This window comes from Arachis duranensis, chromosome 9, assembly GCF_000817695.3.
Source record: "Arachis duranensis cultivar V14167 chromosome 9, aradu.V14167.gnm2.J7QH, whole genome shotgun sequence".
Lineage (NCBI taxonomy): Eukaryota > Viridiplantae > Streptophyta > Magnoliopsida > Fabales > Fabaceae > Arachis > Arachis duranensis.
Genome location: NC_029780.3, coordinates 104,831,039 through 104,849,769, shown reverse-complemented (window position 1 = coordinate 104,849,769; position 18,731 = coordinate 104,831,039). Strand labels below are relative to the sequence as shown.

The following is an 18,731-nucleotide window of genomic DNA, read 5'->3' as shown; positions in this document are numbered from 1 at the left end:
TTTCTGGCGTTTAACTCCAGACAGCAGCATGTACTTGGCGTTCAACGCCAAGTTACGTCGTCAATTTCCGAATAAAGTATGGACTATTATATATTGCTGGAAAGCTCTGGATGTCTACTTTCCAACGTCGTTGAGAGCGCGCCAATTGGAGTTCTGTTGCTCCAGAAAATCCATTTCGAGTGCAGGGAGGTCAGATTCCAACAGCATCAGCAGTCCTTTTGTCAGCCTTTTTCAGAGTTTTGCTCAAGTCCCTCAATTTCAGCCAGAAATTACCTGAAATCACAGAAAAACACACAAACTCATAGTAAAGTCCAGAAATGTGAATTTAACATAAAAACTAATGAAAACATCCCTAAAAGTAGCTTGAACTTACTAAAAACTACCTAAAAATAATGCCAAAAAGCGTATAAATTATCCGCTCATCAGTTTTTCTCTCATATTTATTTTTGGTCCCACCTATAAAATAAATGGTGAGAGATCACACTTTACTTTCTAAAGTGAAATTTAAACCTTAGAGAATCCAAATCCTTTTTGAATTTATCCCTTTCTTTCCTCTGGTTGGTTAACATAGCACCTAGATATCTCCTTATGCTAGTCTTCTCTTCATACTTGTTCAATCCCATTATCTGGTTTCTCTCTTCTCTTTTTACATTGCTTGAATAGATAACTAGGTCTTGGCTTCATTTATCTTTAATCCCGACACCTCGCAGAATGTTTTCATGCAATTATTCACTTCCTTCATTTGGTTCTCTGATGCTTCTGCAAATATAAGTAAGTCATCTGCGAATAAGAGGTGTGATATTTTCGGTCCATCTCTACCAACCCGCATAGGTCTCCACATATCCTTCTCTACCTTCTCTTCTATGAGATGAGATAATCTATCTATAGTTATGACAAAAAGGTAAGGGAATAACGGATCCCCTTGCCTTATTCCTCTTATGGAGGAGAAAATCTTTGTCCCCCCCTCTATTCCACAGCACATCAAAATTGACAGATCAAAACACATTCCATAATGAGCTGGGTGAACTTCCTTTCTAAACCAAATTTCAGTAAATATTCTTTTAAAAAGCTCCATCTTAAACGATCATAGGCTTTCTTGAAGTCGTATTTGATAGCCATACATCCCAATATTTGTCAAATTTCTCTAACATAGATGTTGTTATCCTCTTTATTATCTCAATTGGAAATTGCAACGACTCCATCAATGATAATTTAACCTCACATATTCGAGAAAAATATAAATTAGGAGCGGGATATTTAGTTCGTGAAAACAACTTAGTCACATTAAAGAAAACTTTTAAGCTATTGCAAACTTACCTTGCAATTTCCTTCCTTTCAATAGGTAAAGCCTTATACTTGGTGTCTCGCTGCTTTAATCTATTAGGTAGCATTTGGTGGAGAGACAAAAATGGAAAGACTGGGACTGAAAGACAAAGACTAAGAAACAGAGATTGAAATAAATCTCAGTATTCTATTTAGTGCAAAGTGGGAGACAGAAATTGAAACAAGAATGAAATTCTAATGTAATTTGTACAAAAGGTAAAATTGGAATTAATAAATTGAAATGAACGTATTTTAAAAATAAAATATTATTAAAATTTTAGTCTCTATCTCTAAAAATTTTAGTCTCCTGTGTCCTCCCTTTTTAGAGGTACTGAAATTTTAGAGACAAAGACAAAAATTTTAGTACCAGTCTCTGAACTAACAAACATGATACTGAATCACAGTCTTCCAGTATCAGTACCTCAAAACGCTAAGAGCGTTTTTTAATTATTATTTTATTTCTAAAGTTAAGAGTGAAATTCGAATCTAAAATCTATAAGTAACCATGAAAAAATATGACATTCGAGTTATAAATTTTGGAGATAATGGTACATATTGCCCCATACCCAAACAAAAAACAATCAGGTCGACCAAATCCGCTCCATTTAACATGGGGCGGATAGAATTGCTTCCCAAAATACAATCTTGACACCACATATATTTCTTAGAAGTTAAAACCATAAAAACTTCCCTCTAATTCATATGTTTAATGTTTCATGCTTTCAAGTTACTAAAAAGAAATCTTTTTCATTACAACAAAAACCACAGAAGATAGTGAACTTTTTTCTACATGATGAAGTGGATTCTACTCTAGCAAATCAAGAATCAAAACCAGAATATATACCACTTTCCCTCAACAACCTCTTCTCTTCTTCAACATAACTTTTCCCTTTACTTGCCTGACTAAGTTCTCTTTTCCTCTTTTTCTTCTGAAAGAATGAAAGATTCTTCTTATCATTCCGAGTCTGAACAGTCGCCAGCTGCTCTCCAATCAATATAGCCTCTCTTGTTTTCTATTGCTATTCATATGATACTTCAGTTTCCTTGTTGTCATGCTTGTCTTTTCCAGTGGACCAAGGCCAATCCTGCTTTGTGTCGCCTTCTTTCGGTGGGGGTACCCTCAATACCGACGGTCCACCTTTATATTCATGCCACCTCAGAGCCTCAAAATCAATTGCAGCACTTTTCTGCTTCCCATATTTTCCTCCAGACATGTACAAAAAAATCATATTGCAATCAAAATAGTGAGCAAATTTCAATATGTCAACTTTTTAAAAGCACCAAGTATGAAGCAATAATAATAATATTGGTTATGGAAACTAGGAACTTCATGAACCAACAACACTCACCAATCATGCTAAAGATCCCAATGTTTCTCATTTAAGTTCAATTGAAAATATCTAGGGCAAATTATACGGGTGTCTCCCCAGGTTTCATGAAATCTAACTTCTTTCTAAAATCACACATTATTGATTATCCTATCCATAGATTTGAGTAGTAATACACTTGATACTTTCGTATTTTTTATAATATGATACTAAGACCCTATAAACAAGACAGTAACATCAGAAAGGTCAATTTCACCTAGACAAATAGATGAGAATCACGATGAATTTTGCCAAACCTGAGTGAAGATCGTCATAATTTGCCCAAATATCTGTTATTCTAGAAGGTAAAGAAACCATAACTGGAATCACATTTGTCATAGTTGATTGTATACTCACATTTATCGATCCTTTTTATGCATGTATAGATCTCAATCAATTCTTCTAATAGGTAATCTAACATTTCACGTGATATGGATCACGACATTAGGTAACATAACATCCTCTGGAAGACCATAATTATATAGTCATCAGTAATTGCTTGGTATGCAATTATCCTCAAGACCTCAACATTATCACTATATTATTAATCACTATCCATATTAACAAGAAGAAACAACATATCTGACAATGCAGCATCATCAAATTGTGCAACCTCTCTTCCATAAATTGTCTCTCAACCATCTCTCAACTTTAGGGTATGTTTGGTTAGAACATACCATGAGAAATTCTACTCTATCAGTTGCCAACAACAATATGATCATCAAGGAATGTTCCATTTTTTTTTTGTTTTTGTGCTTAAAAATATTCAAAACAAAACCTGAAAGAACCATATCAAGGTTTCACAACTAGAATGGAAGTTGATACACACGCTAGAGTTGAAGCAAATATAGAGAATAAAACCATGAGATACATTGTGAATAATATATATGTTGGGATATTTACAACCCTCGCACAGCTCGAAACACAGTTTTTGTACATAATCATAACAACCATCTATGTGCATTGCCACATTCATCTTTCAACAAAACTAGGATACTCTTCAGAATCTACTCCCTCCATTTCATATTGATAAGTCGTTTTAAATTTTCTAGTATGCAATTTGTACAATCTGCACCTATCATTCATTCAAATCGACCTTTTAGTTTGAAATGAAAGGAGTCACAGTGGGACACATAGATTCAGCCTAGATACAATCTGCAACTATCATTCAATCAAGAACTTTTCATAAGATCAGAACTTCATCATACATGTCACCAATTCATTCAATCAAATACCTTTTGATTTCTTCCCACTAGCTTCATTATCGTTGTCAGAGTCGGAATGCGAAGCCGGCGACTCATCACCCGAGGAGTCATCATCTTCATCACTCCATGGCATTATCCTCTTCATGGTAGGTAGAAAATCACTGAAAACAAATAAAGGGTGCTATCAAAATGAAGAAATATGAATAAAATCTCCAAAAGTTTGATACAAACAGGTAAATCAACCAACAAGAACACATTGACAAAATGTTCAATCACAACTAAAAGCAAGCAATTAGCAAGTAATACAGCTAACTAATTCTATGCTCACAACAAATTATATACATAAGGATGAAAGAAAATTAAAAAGTATAACTAAGAAATAAATAATGTCACAAAATTAACAGCAACTGACCATGGCATGCCACAAAAGCAAAGAATCCCATGAAATTAAACAGAATCCACAAACCCAAAAGCCCTGAAAATTTTGCAGCAATAACAAAAGAAGAAACTTTGGTGTGATATCTTTTAGAGTATATACCCATTTTGGTCCTCAAAGAATTTCAAACTGGACACTTTAGTCCCCAACTAAAATTAATTACTCGATTGGTCCCTAACAATTAACTTCGTCAGTTACTTAAGTCCTTTATTCCGTTAATTCTAACGGAGGACCAAATAGTCCCTGACAACTCTAACAGGGGACAAAATGGTCCCTGATCTCCTCTGTTCGGAAACGACACTGTTTTCTTCCAAATTTCATCATATCTCACATAACACTAACAGTCTAACACTGTAACTTCAAACTACACAATGCACACTCTTTAAATTTAATGTTCACAAGAAAAAAAATCCTCCACGGGTTGAGTTGCTGATGTGGTTTGTAATTTTAGAAAGATTGAATACTAGAGACAGATTATGTAAGTTTAAAATTGTACCAGAAGCGAAATCCTTTTGTGTCTTATGTAAGGATAGATTGGAGACGGTACATCACTTATTTTTTTCATGTTATCATATATGGAAGTCGTGGGAATCAATCTTGGTGGAGTGTGATTTGGGTTTGGCCAGGAACCACCAAAGAATTCTTTGAGGTGTGGATGGATAGAAAGATAAGGAAAGATATGAAGGAAGTGTGGATGGTGTTATTTTTTTCTGCAATATGGTGCACATGGAGATGTAGAAATAACACTGTCTTTAATAATGGAATGTTGGTATTAGAGAAGTTAAAGGAGAAAGTTGTAGAATGCACAAATCGATGGTGTCAAGATCGACAATATAGGAGTAATGGATGTACTTATGAGTGCAAATATAAAGTCAAAGGTGAATAAGAAGACATATGAAGTTGATCTTTGATGCATGATTTACTGATCTATGAAAAAGGCCAATAATTTTGCAGAGTAAAAATTGGAAGGAGAATGATCATGATTTGATGTTGTATAACTGATCGGGTTTATCTTGAAGTGTCTTTGGAGGAGTTAAAATCATTATATTCTTTTGCTCCTTGTTTGCTGTTTTATGCTAATTTTTATGTTTTCTTTGTAGTAATTGCTCTGTTTTTGATATCAAAGACGTTATCGGGGTTGGAGGTGATGTTATCAAAGACGTAGAAGTGGATGCTTGTGGTGGTTGAAGTGCAGAGGAGTTGGATGTACCAGTCACAAAGATTTAGGAAGTGTGTGGTCCATGACATGTTGAGGTAGGTGCAACATGTGTGACAATTACACCATAACTTAATCTTGGAGCTAAAGAGGAGGAAGGAAAAGATGAAAAAGAAGACTGTGAAGGTGAAGAATGAGAGTATGAATGTTAGGGTTATGCGAGATATGATAAAAATTGGGGAAGAACAGTGTCGTTTTCGAATAAAAGGGTCAGAGATCATTTTGTCCCTTGTTAGAGTTGTCAGGGATCATTTTGTCTCATGTTAGAGTTTTCAGGGACCATTTTGTCTTCCGCTAGAGTTGACGGAGTCAAAAACCTAAGTGACTGACGGAATTAATTGTTAGGGACCAATCGAATAATTAATTTTAGTTGGGAACTAAAATGTCTGGTTTGAAATTCTTTGAGGACCAAAATGAGTATATACTCTATCTTTTAAAATAATAAAAAATATATTTTTTGAATCAAAATCAGCATACATAGCATGGGTTTTAGGGACAAAAATAAGAGATGAAAAAATGAAAGAGACAAAGTGCGAGAAGAACAAAACAAGAGAGTACCATGAAAGAGGAAAAAAAAAGCTTCTATGGTTCTCTAAATTTCTCTGGCAAGTGGATCAGCTATTATTATTTTGATAGTTTCATGTTTTCAGCTCCATTCATCAAAGGTTTCTATGCTTTCTAGGGATTTCCAAACCTTTTTTTTTTCTTATATATTTTTAAAAAAATCATTTATTAGTAGGACTTTTTGATTTTTTGCTTTTTGGGTATGTTTTAAATTTTTAATGGCTAATCATTTGGTAAAATTTTATAATTTTATTTTTGGATGAATTATTTTTTAAATGTTTAAAAATATAATTTGTTAAGATTCAATTTATAAAATATAATTTATTCTGCCTAAAATTTTAGATCAATTATATTTACCTAAATTAAAAGATATCATTTATAGGACAAATTACATAAATAAATAAAATGTAGACCAAAATTATCCAATTATGATAATAGCTAGAATCTCGATTTAATTTTAAAATTTTTTTATATTACGATTTTAAATAACTCAATCAATTTTACGAAATTTATATTAAATCTGACGATTTTAAGATTTAAATCTTATTAAAATTTTAGGGTAAAAAACCTAATTAAGCCAAGGTGAGGAATTTTTTACCTGAATCCGCCAAACAGAATTCTGCTTCATGAATCAGCCAATGCACGTTTGTATATAGTTTGAAACAGGTCAATTCGAACTCTATTTGAACATAATTCGAATGACCTTGATTCAAATTATAGAGAGGGAAACACACAACAATTCGAATCAAGCAGTAATTCGAATAAAACTGATTCGAATTACCCCCAACACCCAATTCTAAGTAGTTCGAAACAAGCTGGTTTGAATTACACTATATGTAATTCGAATTAGGCTGGTTCGAATTATAAAGGACCAGAGATGTATATATATGGTGTGAACGTGAATTGATCTCATTAGAGTGGAAAAATGGCTAGTGAGGAGAGCTTTGTAGTCTTGGTTCAGCACAGAGGATCGATTAAGAGGAAAACATGATCCGGTGTGAAGTTCACTGACAAGGATCCTCTCAATATTTTTGTGAGGCCTACGACGAGCTATGATGACCTTGCTAGTTCTGTTCTACGGAAATTTGGTCTAGAAGGCGTGAAACGGGTTAAGAAGTTCTTCTATCGCATTCTAATCTCGGTCCTCCAAGAAATCGTGAAATATGATTGTTTCACGATCGGTAGTGATGAGGACTTGCAGGTCATGTTTCATTGTCGCCGGCAGTTTCCTAAAGTGAGGACACCAGAACTATTGGCGAAGTTGGTTGACATGGTATCCAGCTCGAGGGTTCGAACCGGAATACCCCCACTTTAGCTATGGTAGCCGATTCTAGCTCCAGACCTGCGGATGCATCTTCCTCCGTCCCTGTGTATGAACCTCCGGTCCAGCCTGTCACCTCCCCTTCGTTCGCTGTGGATCTCAATGGAAGTGGAGGCGGCGAGGTTGGAATAGGGGATTATGTGCCGACCCCTTTATAATGTGCTGCACCGGCTGGTCTTAGAGATGCATTGTTGGATGATCCAGTGGACGACGATGTGTTGCCGGATATCATTGCTGATGATAGTAGTGATGATGTTGGACCGAGTGAGCCTGCTGGTGTGGGAGGTGGTTCTAACTCTGGCACACAGTAGTACCCTCCATATTTTTTATCTCTGGACTTGGATGCAATGAGGCAGCAGGGAGATTCTAGGGAGCCTGCTGGTTTTGGCGCTATAGATGCGGAAGGGTCTGCAGGTCTGACAGAGTTTCAGGTTGGTCAGCAATTTCAGGACAAGGATGAGGCCGTGTTAAGTGTGAAGACTTATAGTATCCGACGCGGGGTACAGTATCTGAATATCGTCGGTATGTTGGGAAATGTTCTGAGTTTGGGAATGGGTGCACATGGTTGATTCGGCTTAGCCTCCGGCAGCACAAGGGCATTTGGGAGGTCAAAAGGTACAATGGACCACATACGTGTCTAGCAACCTCCATCTCCAGCGATCACAGGAGTCTGGATTATCATGTGATCTCGGCATTCATCATGCCAATGGTTCGGGCTGATGCATCCGTATGCATCAAGGTGCTCTTAAATGCCACGGCCGCACACTTTGGGTTTAGGCCGATGTACAGGAGGGTCTGGCTGGCAAAGTAGAAGGCCGTTGCCCACATCTATGGTGACTGGGATGAGTCGTATAACAAGCTCCCTAGGTGGGTGTTAGGAGTTCAGTTGACGATGCCTGGTACGGTTGCAGTCCTTAGGACGAGCCCAGTTCGAGTTGGGGGACAGGTGGACGAGTTGCAAGCTTATTTTCACCGACTGTTTTGGACGTTTCCACCATGTATCGAGGCATTCCGTCATTGAAAGCCGTTAGTCAGTATTGATGGCACCCATCTATATGGCAAGTATGGCGGAACGTTGCTCGTCGCGATTGCACAGGACGGGAACTCCAATATTCTGCCTGTTGCATTCGCCCTAGTTGAGGGTGAGAATGCAGAGTCCTGGTCATTCTTCCTCTCCCCGAGTCCTGGTCCTTCTTCCTCTCCCACCTGCGTCAGCACATGACTCCGCAGCTGGGACTGTTGGTTATATCAGACAGGCATAACGGCATCAAGGCCGCCCTTGAGGCTCCGAACAAAGGATGGCTACCTCCAGCTGCGTACCGCGCATTCTGCATTCGACATGTGGCAGCAAATTTCGCACTTACCTTCACGGGCAAGGACGCTAGAAGGCTACTTGTGAAGCAGCTTATGCTAAGACCGAGGTGGAGTTCGATTACTGGTTTGATATTCTGCGGTCTGAAGACCCTGCCATGTGTGAGTGGGCGAACCGGATTGAATATTCATTGTGGACACAACATCGAAATGAGGGTTGGAGATTTGGGCACATGACGACAAATATCTCCGAGTGTGTTAATTCCATCCTTAAGGGTGTCAGGAATCTCCCTGTGTGCTCGCTGGTCAAGGCAAGTTACGGTAGGTTGGCCAAACTATTTGTCCGCCATAAGACTGTATGACGAGGCTCCAACACCTCCGGATGCATAACCTGAAGGACGTCTGGCGAGTTATATGGCATCTAGATAAACTGAAAAAACATCTCAACATTGTAAGGCCAAATCATAAACCGAAGTCTGAAACTTTAATTAACTAGTCATATGAGGTTAGTATACTCACATCCATGGCCTGTAACATGTCTATCTTGAGCCTCCACATCTGCACTCAAGGTCCCTTCTCGCTACCGGAAGGATTGTGACCTGACCACCTGCATATCACATCGGTGTTATAGCGTGTAAAAAGTGTGACAAAATAGTATAACATTATAAACGGACATGGAATTCAATAATTTAACTCGAAATAGAAAAGTCCAAGAATGATACCTTGAGGCCAAGGGCCAGCTGAACTCATCATAATCAACAGGCCTAAATCCAGAAAAGCGCCAGAAGATCCAGGACTGAAGCAACTGTAACGGGCCTGCTAACTTATCCACATGCCTGTTAGCCACTCGGCACATGCACCTGTATAACCATGCTAGTGCCGCCGACCCCAGCTGTATCCACCTATCTCCTCAAGCCTAGCCACATAGGGTAGCCATCTAATGTGAACACGGTTGCCGGACTTGTCGGCAAACAACTGGATGCCCAACAACATCATGATATAGGCACGAGTAAAGTGCCTCACTGTCTCCTCATCGGCTCCCGCGGGGCACTCTTCAAAAGTCTCCTAGAACCAGGTGTGCAATTCACTGCGAACTTCTGAATTTGGTTCGCAGGAGGTAACACACCAAGCAACTCCTGGAATCACACCCAAGCCGGACGGCTACCATGGATGTATATCTGGAAATCTGTCAGGCAACCACTAACATAACGTCCGTCCACTGGCAATCCCAACTGGTAGGCCACGTCCTGAAGTTTGATCGTGCGCTCTCCGAACGGCATGTGGAATGTGTGCGTCTCCGGACGCCACCGCTCGACGAAGGCACTGATAAGGGGCTCGTCTAATCGGAACCATCTATCGTTCAGTCTCGCAAGATGGTATAATCCAGCCATCTGCAAGTACGGAACGTACCGCTCATCGAGTCGCATGCCCTGCTGCGGCCGCATGCTCGAGATGCATTGCTGGGGCTGCGCATTACATGGACCGTGTAGTTAGAACCACTTACAAAACCATTAACAAAAACAATTAACAACATAAACCACTTCTGGAAACCACTAACAATAACCACATGCAAAATATTTATAATAAATCCCCTAGCAAGTCAGCATGCATAAATCGTTAACATAAACCACTAACATAAACCACATGCAAATCCACTTAAGAAAACCACCTATGTTACCATTAACATAAACCGTCTAGCAAAACCACTGAATAAACCACTTCTAATACCACCAACATAAACCGCTAACATAAATCGCTAACATAAACCATCAACAAAACCGCATACAAAACAACTAAAATAAACCGCATGCAATACCACTAACAAAAACTACTAACATAAACCGCCAACTAAAAACCATGAAAAACTTCTAAAATAAACCACTTGCAATACCACTAACATAAACCAATAACATAAACCGCCAACAAAACCGCATACAAAACCACTAATCTCAGATAAACCACTAGCACAAAATTTTCTATCTACTAATCTCGTCGTTGATGACCCCGATTATGTGAGCAACTCCATCCAAACGATATAGCCTTCCCGGATCGTCCCCCATCGGCTGAGTATTCTGCTCGAGTCTTTGTCGGAGCGAATCTGGATCGTTTTCTCTGGGATTTGGTGGGGTATGAAAATGTAAAAGTGAATCGAATGAGCTTGGTTCGAACTCCTTATATAGCCGTTCCTAGTGTAATTCGAATCAACTCCATTCGAATTACTTATATAGGCGAATTGCTACTAATTCGAATCAACTAGGTTCGAACTACTTTGGGAACAGTGCACAAACGTAGTTCGAAGCAACCTAGTCCGAATTATACGTTTTCATAATTCAAATCAAGTATATTCGAATTAGCTTCATTGTGTGTTACTATATAATTCGAAATGAGCTAATTCGAATTATGAGCAAATGTAGTTCGAATCTACCTCTTTCGAACTACATATAAATCTATTTTGGTTGATTAATGAAAATGTTTTGCATTTGGCTGAATCATGTAAATTTGTGCTCTCCTTGGTTTAATTGGGTTTTTTGCCCAAAATTTTATGTTTTACATATTTAATTTACTTTTTCGATTTTACGTAAAATCTCGATTTCCTCTCTCTTACTAATTATAATATTTTTAAAATAGTTATATTTTAATCTTGTATTTAGTGTTAAATATTAAAATATAAATAAAAGTGTTAAATAATTTAGTTTTTTTTAGAATAAATATTTTTTGATTTTTTATTATTTGTTTGGATAAAACCATTTTTTATCTCTTCTTTTTTTGGGATTGGAGATTTTTCATTATTTAATCATTCTTAATTAATTACTAATCATTTAAATAATTGGTTAAACCAATCCTCAGCAATCAAATAATTAAATTAAATGATCTCTATAAAAAGTAATTTACTAATGTATCAATAACTACTTTATCCTTTGAATCGCACTCCTAATTAAAAAAAAAACGAAAATTTAATAGATTAACTTATTATCCATTTATACTAGTTAAAATGTTAAATTTGTAATTGCCTTTTTTATAATAAAAAAATAATAGTTAGATTTATGAGATACCAAAAATGTCCCTAGCTTATCTAAAATAAAAAAACTAAATAGAGCAATGTTAGGGAACCAAAAGGGTATTAACAAAAAATCAGTTAAATATTTTTAGGTGAATCCAAAATCTCTACGAGTTAATATATATGGATGTTTCTTCTGCTAAGTATTAGAATGTTTCTTTTTCATACTAAATGGATGTTCTTTTATATATTTTTCGAATTTTTTTGTATTGCAAATGCGAATGTCTCTATTTCTTTAAGAATTTCATTTTTTAAAAATTTTATAGATATTTAATTATTTTTGCTAAAATATAACTGGATATTTCTTTTGTTAAGTATTAGGATGTTTTTTTCATATTAAATAAATATTTTTTTATTTCTGTAATTGTTTAAGTACTCCTTTTAACGAAGATCAAGTGTGTAGTTTGCAGTCTCTTTAATCATCAAAATGATTGTGTACAAGGTAGAATCTCTTCATACAATGTGATGAAATCTTCGGCAGTGTTTAACTCCTGTATTTCAACAACGCAGCAAATAATAAATACCAATTAGCACGTGACAAAGATCAAGTAAAAGGCTACTTGAAAATTTTTTTCTATTTTTTTGGAATAGAAGGAAAAGATAGAGGAAGCAAAACTCTCTTTTCCCTTCATTTCAAATCTCCAAGGAGATTAATAATTACAGATGTTTTTTTTTTAAATAAGAAAAGAGTGTGTTCAAACACAAAAGAGACGCATTCTATAGAAGGGAACTAGATCATAACAGTCAAGAAACTCAGGAGAACATAAAGAACTAAAAGAAATATGAATATGACCTTGAATTCGATCTGGTTCGCGAAAGAAAAGCGATTTTTGTCGACGGTGACGAATCCGACGAGCCAGATGTCGATGATAGAAGAGGAGTGAATCGCGGTGGGAATACGGAGAGGGTCTGCAGTGAAAAAGAAGTGTGTGTAATTGTTGAAAATAAATAAATTAATATAAAAAAAAAGACTTTTATAGATTTTAATTAGATTTACTTAATTAATTTTAAATTTTTTAAATTNCTCTGTGTTCCCCGCTTGTTTCTTCCATAGCCACCAACTGCCAAGTGAGCGTCCCTGCTGCTCTTCTCCCGCGGTCCCGCCACTCCTCGCCGCCGCCGTCACCGTTGGTCTTCGCTCTCTTTCCACCGCAACCGTTACATCCTTCTTTGTGAGTTTTATTCTGCTATTTCCCTTTTAACTCTTTCAGCGCTTCACTCTCTTGTTCCCAAAGCATACACACAATGATGTTGCCTTGCTTCCTTCAGTCATCAAAACCCTCGTTTTTGTGAAAAGTAAAAACTAAAAAACTTTACCGATTTCAACGTGAAATGCTACCATCAATTTTTGCCCCCTTCGGACTTTTGTCAACCTTAAACCCCAAATGTGAAATGCTATCATTTAGAATATGAAATTTTGTATGGAATTGTTTGTGGTGCAGTAGAGACTAGAGATGCTTGTCAAATAATTTGATAGGATCAATTTGGAAGCTGTGGTATTCAATTTGTAATCATGGATTGTCATGCTATTGATATTGTATAAATTTTTTATGTAATATGATTTTGTATCAATTATACAGTCCGCACAATGATGAAAAAAAAAAAAACTGATTTATACATTGGTTATTGATTTGATTTTGATTATATCATGCTGTTTAAAAAATAATTGTGTGTGTAACTATTAAAATATAATGTTTTATTTCATTTAAATAGTCATTCCAAATCATATAATTGAATCGATTCCATTAGTATACTAGTTCCTAACATCAGAATTTAATTCTCACATATTCAACTTTCCAAACACTGTCAGTTAGTTCTTCAAATTGCTTGGTTATGTCATTGTCTCTTACCTATTTTCACTTGAATATCATCGCATTCAAATCAATATCGTAACTTTACCATTTCTATACCCGATTTTCCATTTTGTCAAATTGAAGGAATTTTCTACCATAATGGAGGAGACTGAAGCTTGTGCAAACCACAGCCCGCTCGTTCTGTTAAAGCAAGGTGCTGAAGCTGTAAGTGCTAATATACGTCAATGTCATATTGTCAACTTCCTTTATATGAATTTTCAAAAACCCATCCATGTCTGATATAGTTGACTTGCTTTTTGTTCTGTTGATTTTAATCATTCTTTGTAGAGGGTTTTTGAGTCCAATTTTGTGGGGAGGAGGTCTGTTATCAAGGAACGCTTCTCAAAGAAGTATAGGCATCCAACTTTGGATATTAAGCTTACCCTTAGGCGCTTAAATGCTGTGAGTATCACAATAGTTTCATTATTTTCTGTTTATGTTTATTATGATGCCCCGGAATTCAATGACTTGGTTTAATTCATGTAGCTGATGCCATATGGTGAGAAAAGGTTTAGTTGTATTACTATTTTCTGTGCTTTTTGAATTATTTTGACATGCTATCCTTTTACCAATCAAATCAATTTGTTTGAACAGGAGGCTAGGTGCATGACCAAAGCGAGAAAGCTTGGGGTTTGTACTCCTGCACTCTATGCCGTGGATACTGTGTTGAACACTTTAACTTTTGAGTATGTTGAGGGCCCTTCCCTCAAAGAAGTACTTCTTGAATTTGGGTTGAAAGGTGTTGTTGAAGAGCGGCTTGATGATATTGCTTCCCAAGTTGGTGATGCAATTGGTAAATTGCATGATGGTGGCCTTATTCATGGTGACTTAACAACATCAAATATGTTGCTGAAGAGTGGTACCAATCAATTGGTGAGTTGTTTTAACTGTCATCTCATTAGGACTATTGTTATTTGTAGACTCAAATTATGTAATTATGGAAAATATCATAAAACTGATAAAACATAACTCAACTGTGTTTTTATGCAGGTCCTAATTGACTTTGGATTGAGCTTCACTTCAACTCTACCAGAAGATAAAGCTGTTGATTTGTATGTTCTGGAAAGAGCTCTTCTTTCAATGCATTCGTCATGTGGGAATGTGGTAATTCATTATGCCCTTTTTCAATAATCCTAACTTGTATGCGCATATGCTGCAGATTAGAAGTGCCATTGTTTGTGTTTGATGTGCTTCAAACAAAATGGTGCTGTTAGAAATATTTCCAGTTGTGAATTGTGATTGCAGGCTTATTATATAGCTTTATGAGAACTATAAGAGTGCGCACACAATAATGTCTATTAGAATTTCTAATGAGTCATCACTAGTTTCAACCTTGGGGTTTTTATTTATTTATTTATTTTTTAAATTCTTAAATTGTATTTGGCTTCTAAAGAGTCTGTGACATATATTGATAATATATATTACTAGTTGGGTTGTAGCTCCGAATGTGAGATATGAACTGAAACCAAGAAAAAATAATAATGCCTCGGCAGCTAGGTCAATGCATTAGTCCAAGTACTGCTTAATCTCCTTCTAGAATGACTGCCTCTCATCGATTACTTGCACAAGAGTGTGTAACCCTGTAACCCTGACTTGGCAATTAAAACTAAAGCCTAATTTATGATTAGCATGATAATTAACGGAGTTCAAACGTGCGGAGATGGTGAGACATTCCCAAGATGCTCATGCTAGCTGAGTCAAGATTTCCAATGAGGGACTATAGATTGTTATTCTGTTCTAATATATAGCTTATTTTATGCTGATCTAATATTCTTTGTGCTTGGTTTCTTTTATTGAAAAAAAAAATGCTTTATGCTTCATCAAACAGAGGCAACAAACAATATTGATTTCTCACTTAGTACGATACCATAATCTTCCTTGACAGATGGATCGAATACTTGCTGCATACCGCAAGTCATCAAAGCAGTGGTCATCCACATTGAATAAACTTGCTCAAGGTATCAACTTCCCTCTTGTTTGAAATTTAGATTTTCCCCCCTTTCCTCTTTCTTTTCAAGAAATGTTACTTATAGTCACACTTAACAATTTTATTGTAGTGCGACAAAGAGGGCGAAAGAGGACCATGGTTGGATGATTCTTTTCCAATAATAGTTTCCTTGCTGCAGTAAAAGAAATATGTTTTAGCAATGTAATGAATGTTACTAATGTAATTTTCTTCTGAACATAATGTATTAGACTAGACGTGTAAGTTATTAGGTGAAGGCTCAGAAATGGTATCATTATTATATTATCTCTGTAATATTTTCCATCTTCACTATGAACATATCCACGTTGTTTGGAATAGAAATTCAAAGTGACATTGCACTTTTAGTTGCCATCCGCTTGAATGCCTAAACATACCCAACTAAAAAGTCAAAACCATTTTAAGAATGGTACTGACCGATTTAAAGAAACTTGTGAGCATCGTTTGATCGTGTGGCGAACTAGCTACAGTTCTACACTGATATGAAGTATTTTGTGTGCACTGATTGTGTATACATATTCTTCTTTCCACACTGTTTTGGTGTTGCACATCTAGATGTGAAAAATGATTTGGCTCACCTCTTGTTGAAGATCTTACAATTTATCATCTTGTGCAACTTAGCCCTTGTTCTCTAAAATTATCATTTTATCTTTATACTTATTAAAATTTACATTATTAATCTCAACCTCCATTTGACTAGAATTACCCTCTACGGACTTATTTGAGTTTTAGATCATTTCAAATAAGCCAACTTTTGTATTTTACATCAAAGACCTCAAACTCTTCTAAAATTACAATTTTGTCCAAATAGCATAACTCATACTAGTTTTATGTTATTTACAATTTGACCCCTAATCATTGAATAATTCTTAAATAAGCCATGTTTCATCAAATTGATCAAGAATTTACACATAACTTTAAATGATCATTCAATCATCATCAGTCACACAATTTCACTTTCAATTTATCAATACATCCATAAATCAACAATCAGCCAACGAGCTATAACTTAAATGATATAGTCTTCCCATACTCAATTAGAAGTTACGGGTTCGAGTTTCCCTATCTTTGATAAAAAAAAGTTCAACAATTAGATAAACTAGGTAAAAAGATTCTTCTTAATCCTTAATTTAATTCCAAGTCTTTTAATCAATTCTTGATTATTGAAACCCACCAATAAACTTAGTTGGCAAAAATAGTGTATTTTGCCAGAAATAACTTAGGACTTTACAATACAGATTTGAACAAACTAAAATTTATCCATATACCATTATCATTTGATCAGAAGACAGATTAGAGATTCTCAATGTTGATAGTACTATCATTGATTCTCAAAAATAAGATCTTTAAAAGATGGATCTCAAAACACGATTTTAGATGAATAATGAAGAAAATGTATGAGCTTTAGAAGTGAATATTATGATATATGCTTTTGATCACCATATTCGTTATCACTGTTATAAAACATAAATTGCATGAAAGAAAAATACCTTAAGTTCATACTTTAACTTCTGTCTCATGATTTTTAATGGCAGGAAAGAGCAGAAAGAAAAAATAGCAAATTAGCAATTATAAAACCATGGCAGAGGCAGAACAGATAAGGGGGGCAAAAGCAAGACCAGGTCAATGGCACGGTGGCTATGGTGCTTTACGGCGGTGACGACGGTGAAGCGGCGGTGTATCGTAGCTGAAGGGCTCCTCCTCTTCCACGTTCTCTGCTTCGGGTCTTCCTCTCTACTTTTCTTCTTCCAATTTTTTGCTCTCCTCTCTTTCCAATGACTTTCTTCTTCGGTGGTGGATTTAGCAGCAGCGGTGGCCTCCATTACTGTCGTCACCTCCTTCTTCTTCCTTTCTCCCTGACTATTCTATTTTCTCTCTTCAATTGATTCAGCAGCGACGACAACCTCTCTCACTGCGGTCGTCGCCTCCGTCGTCTCCCTTTTCTGCTTCATCCATTGCGCTTCCCTTCACCGGCGTGGTTTCTTCTTCACTGCTACGGTGGGAAAGTGGGCTGGAAGAAGAACGTGTGAGAGGAGAGAAAAGGGACGGGCTTTGAAGAAAAATAAATCCAGATTTGAAATTTGAATTCTCACTGAAATTTGGTTTGTCGTCTATATGATAGATAAAATGGTGGTCAAGCAGCGTGTGACCTAGACGCAGCAAAGGACCAAAGGTCAAGAAAAGAGAGAATAGATTTTTGGTTATTATTTACTGATGCCACTTATTGATTATACAAAGCGCCACTTAGTCACTCAACAAACCTATATATTTGTCGTTCAACAAACCAACTATTACTCTCCTATTATATATTAATAGATTACGGAGAATTTTAGTATACAGATCAAAGTTGGTATAGATTTAAAGATTTATCTACACTACATTTTCTAAAACCACACTTTAAACCGTAACTCTTCACAAAGAAAAGCGTCACCTAATGAAAAAAAGTAAATTAGAAGATTTAAGAGAAGAAATAATCAAGTTATCAAAATTAATAGACCAAAAATTAATGATTTTAACTAATGTTAACTGTAATGACACCGAATTCTTAAAATCAATACAAAATGATTTTTCTCAAAATCTTTATTTTACTATAAGTTTTATTGAAGAACTTCAAAAACCTGAAAAAACTTATTTTTCACATGGAATTTCTAAAAAATGTTACCATGGAAATGATTCCCCACATCTATATCATACTTTTAACCCACAATTAAATTCTATAGTAGATATGCTTGAAGAAATATTAACATCCATAAAATTTCAAAGAAATAAGGAAAAAGAGAATCCCAAGGAAGAAAAATTCCAAAACATAATTAACATAACAGATTTAAAAGTAAAACCACCACTAAAATTATGAATATTGAAGAAAAAATAGAAGAAGTTACAATGCTTTTTAAACAATTAAAAATGGCTCAAGAAAATAATATTATGGAACAAGGATTTCAAATAGAAGAAGAATTAGTAAATTCTGAAAATATAGAAAACGAAGAACATATCTTAGATTATTCAAGTGACGAAGAACCAGCAATTCTAATACAAGTTAAAAATGAAGCTGGAACATCTAAGGATAATCAATCTCAATTTAAATGGGAAACA

The 18,731-nt window shown here is 35.8% G+C and overlaps 3 protein-coding genes across 3 annotated transcripts; 1 reads left to right on the top strand and 2 right to left on the bottom strand.

Moving 5' to 3' along the window:
- Nucleotides 1-1,886: 1,886 nt before the first annotated feature.
- Nucleotides 1,887-4,402, bottom strand: LOC107466604 (uncharacterized). Its single transcript, XM_016085599.3, has 2 exons — nucleotides 3,926-4,402; nucleotides 1,887-2,527 (listed from the first exon to the last, which is right to left on the bottom strand). Exons 1-2 carry the CDS (start codon nucleotides 4,038-4,040, stop codon nucleotides 2,343-2,345), a joined length of 300 nt encoding a protein of 99 aa, XP_015941085.2. The 5' UTR covers nucleotides 4,041-4,402; the 3' UTR covers nucleotides 1,887-2,342.
- Nucleotides 4,403-9,616: 5,214 nt separating this feature from the next.
- LOC110275756 (protein MAIN-LIKE 2-like) lies at nucleotides 9,617-10,188 on the bottom strand. The gene is made up of 2 exons (XM_021131997.1): nucleotides 9,892-10,188; nucleotides 9,617-9,808 (listed from the first exon to the last, which is right to left on the bottom strand). Exons 1-2 carry the CDS (start codon nucleotides 10,186-10,188, stop codon nucleotides 9,617-9,619), a joined length of 489 nt encoding a protein of 162 aa, XP_020987656.1.
- Nucleotides 10,189-12,831: 2,643 nt separating this feature from the next.
- LOC107466662 (uncharacterized) lies at nucleotides 12,832-15,992 on the top strand. The gene is made up of 7 exons (XM_016085667.2): nucleotides 12,832-12,973; nucleotides 13,739-13,819; nucleotides 13,943-14,056; nucleotides 14,249-14,527; nucleotides 14,645-14,758; nucleotides 15,540-15,612; nucleotides 15,712-15,992. The coding sequence occupies exons 2-7, from the start codon at nucleotides 13,754-13,756 to the stop codon at nucleotides 15,747-15,749; spliced, it is 684 nt and encodes a 227-aa protein (XP_015941153.1). The 5' UTR covers nucleotides 12,832-12,973; nucleotides 13,739-13,753; the 3' UTR covers nucleotides 15,750-15,992.
- Nucleotides 15,993-18,731: the final 2,739 nt, after the last annotated feature.

What these genes read in the sequence shown, in the direction of transcription:
- LOC110275756 (XM_021131997.1), bottom strand. Translation starts at nt 10,188, where the DNA reads ATGCGGCCGCAGCAGGGCATGCGACTCGATGAGCGGTACGTTCCGTAC. An exon ending in ATGGTAGCCGTCCGGCTTGG is followed by an intron (nt 9,809 to 9,891) that starts GTGTGATTCCAG and finishes ACCTGGTTCTAG; the next exon opens with GAGACTTTTGAAGAGTGCCC.
- LOC107466662 (XM_016085667.2), top strand. Translation starts at nt 13,754, where the DNA reads ATGGAGGAGACTGAAGCTTGTGCAAACCACAGCCCGCTCGTTCTGTTA. An exon ending in AGAGTGGTACCAATCAATTG is followed by an intron (nt 14,528 to 14,644) that starts GTGAGTTGTTTT and finishes GTTTTTATGCAG; the next exon opens with GTCCTAATTGACTTTGGATT. An exon ending in ATTGAATAAACTTGCTCAAG is followed by an intron (nt 15,613 to 15,711) that starts GTATCAACTTCC and finishes ATTTTATTGTAG; the next exon opens with TGCGACAAAGAGGGCGAAAG.
- LOC107466604 (XM_016085599.3), bottom strand. Translation starts at nt 4,040, where the DNA reads ATGAAGAGGATAATGCCATGGAGTGATGAAGATGATGACTCCTCGGGT. An exon ending in TAGTGGGAAGAAATCAAAAG is followed by an intron (nt 2,528 to 3,925) that starts GTATTTGATTGA and finishes ACATGTCTGGAG; the next exon opens with GAAAATATGGGAAGCAGAAA.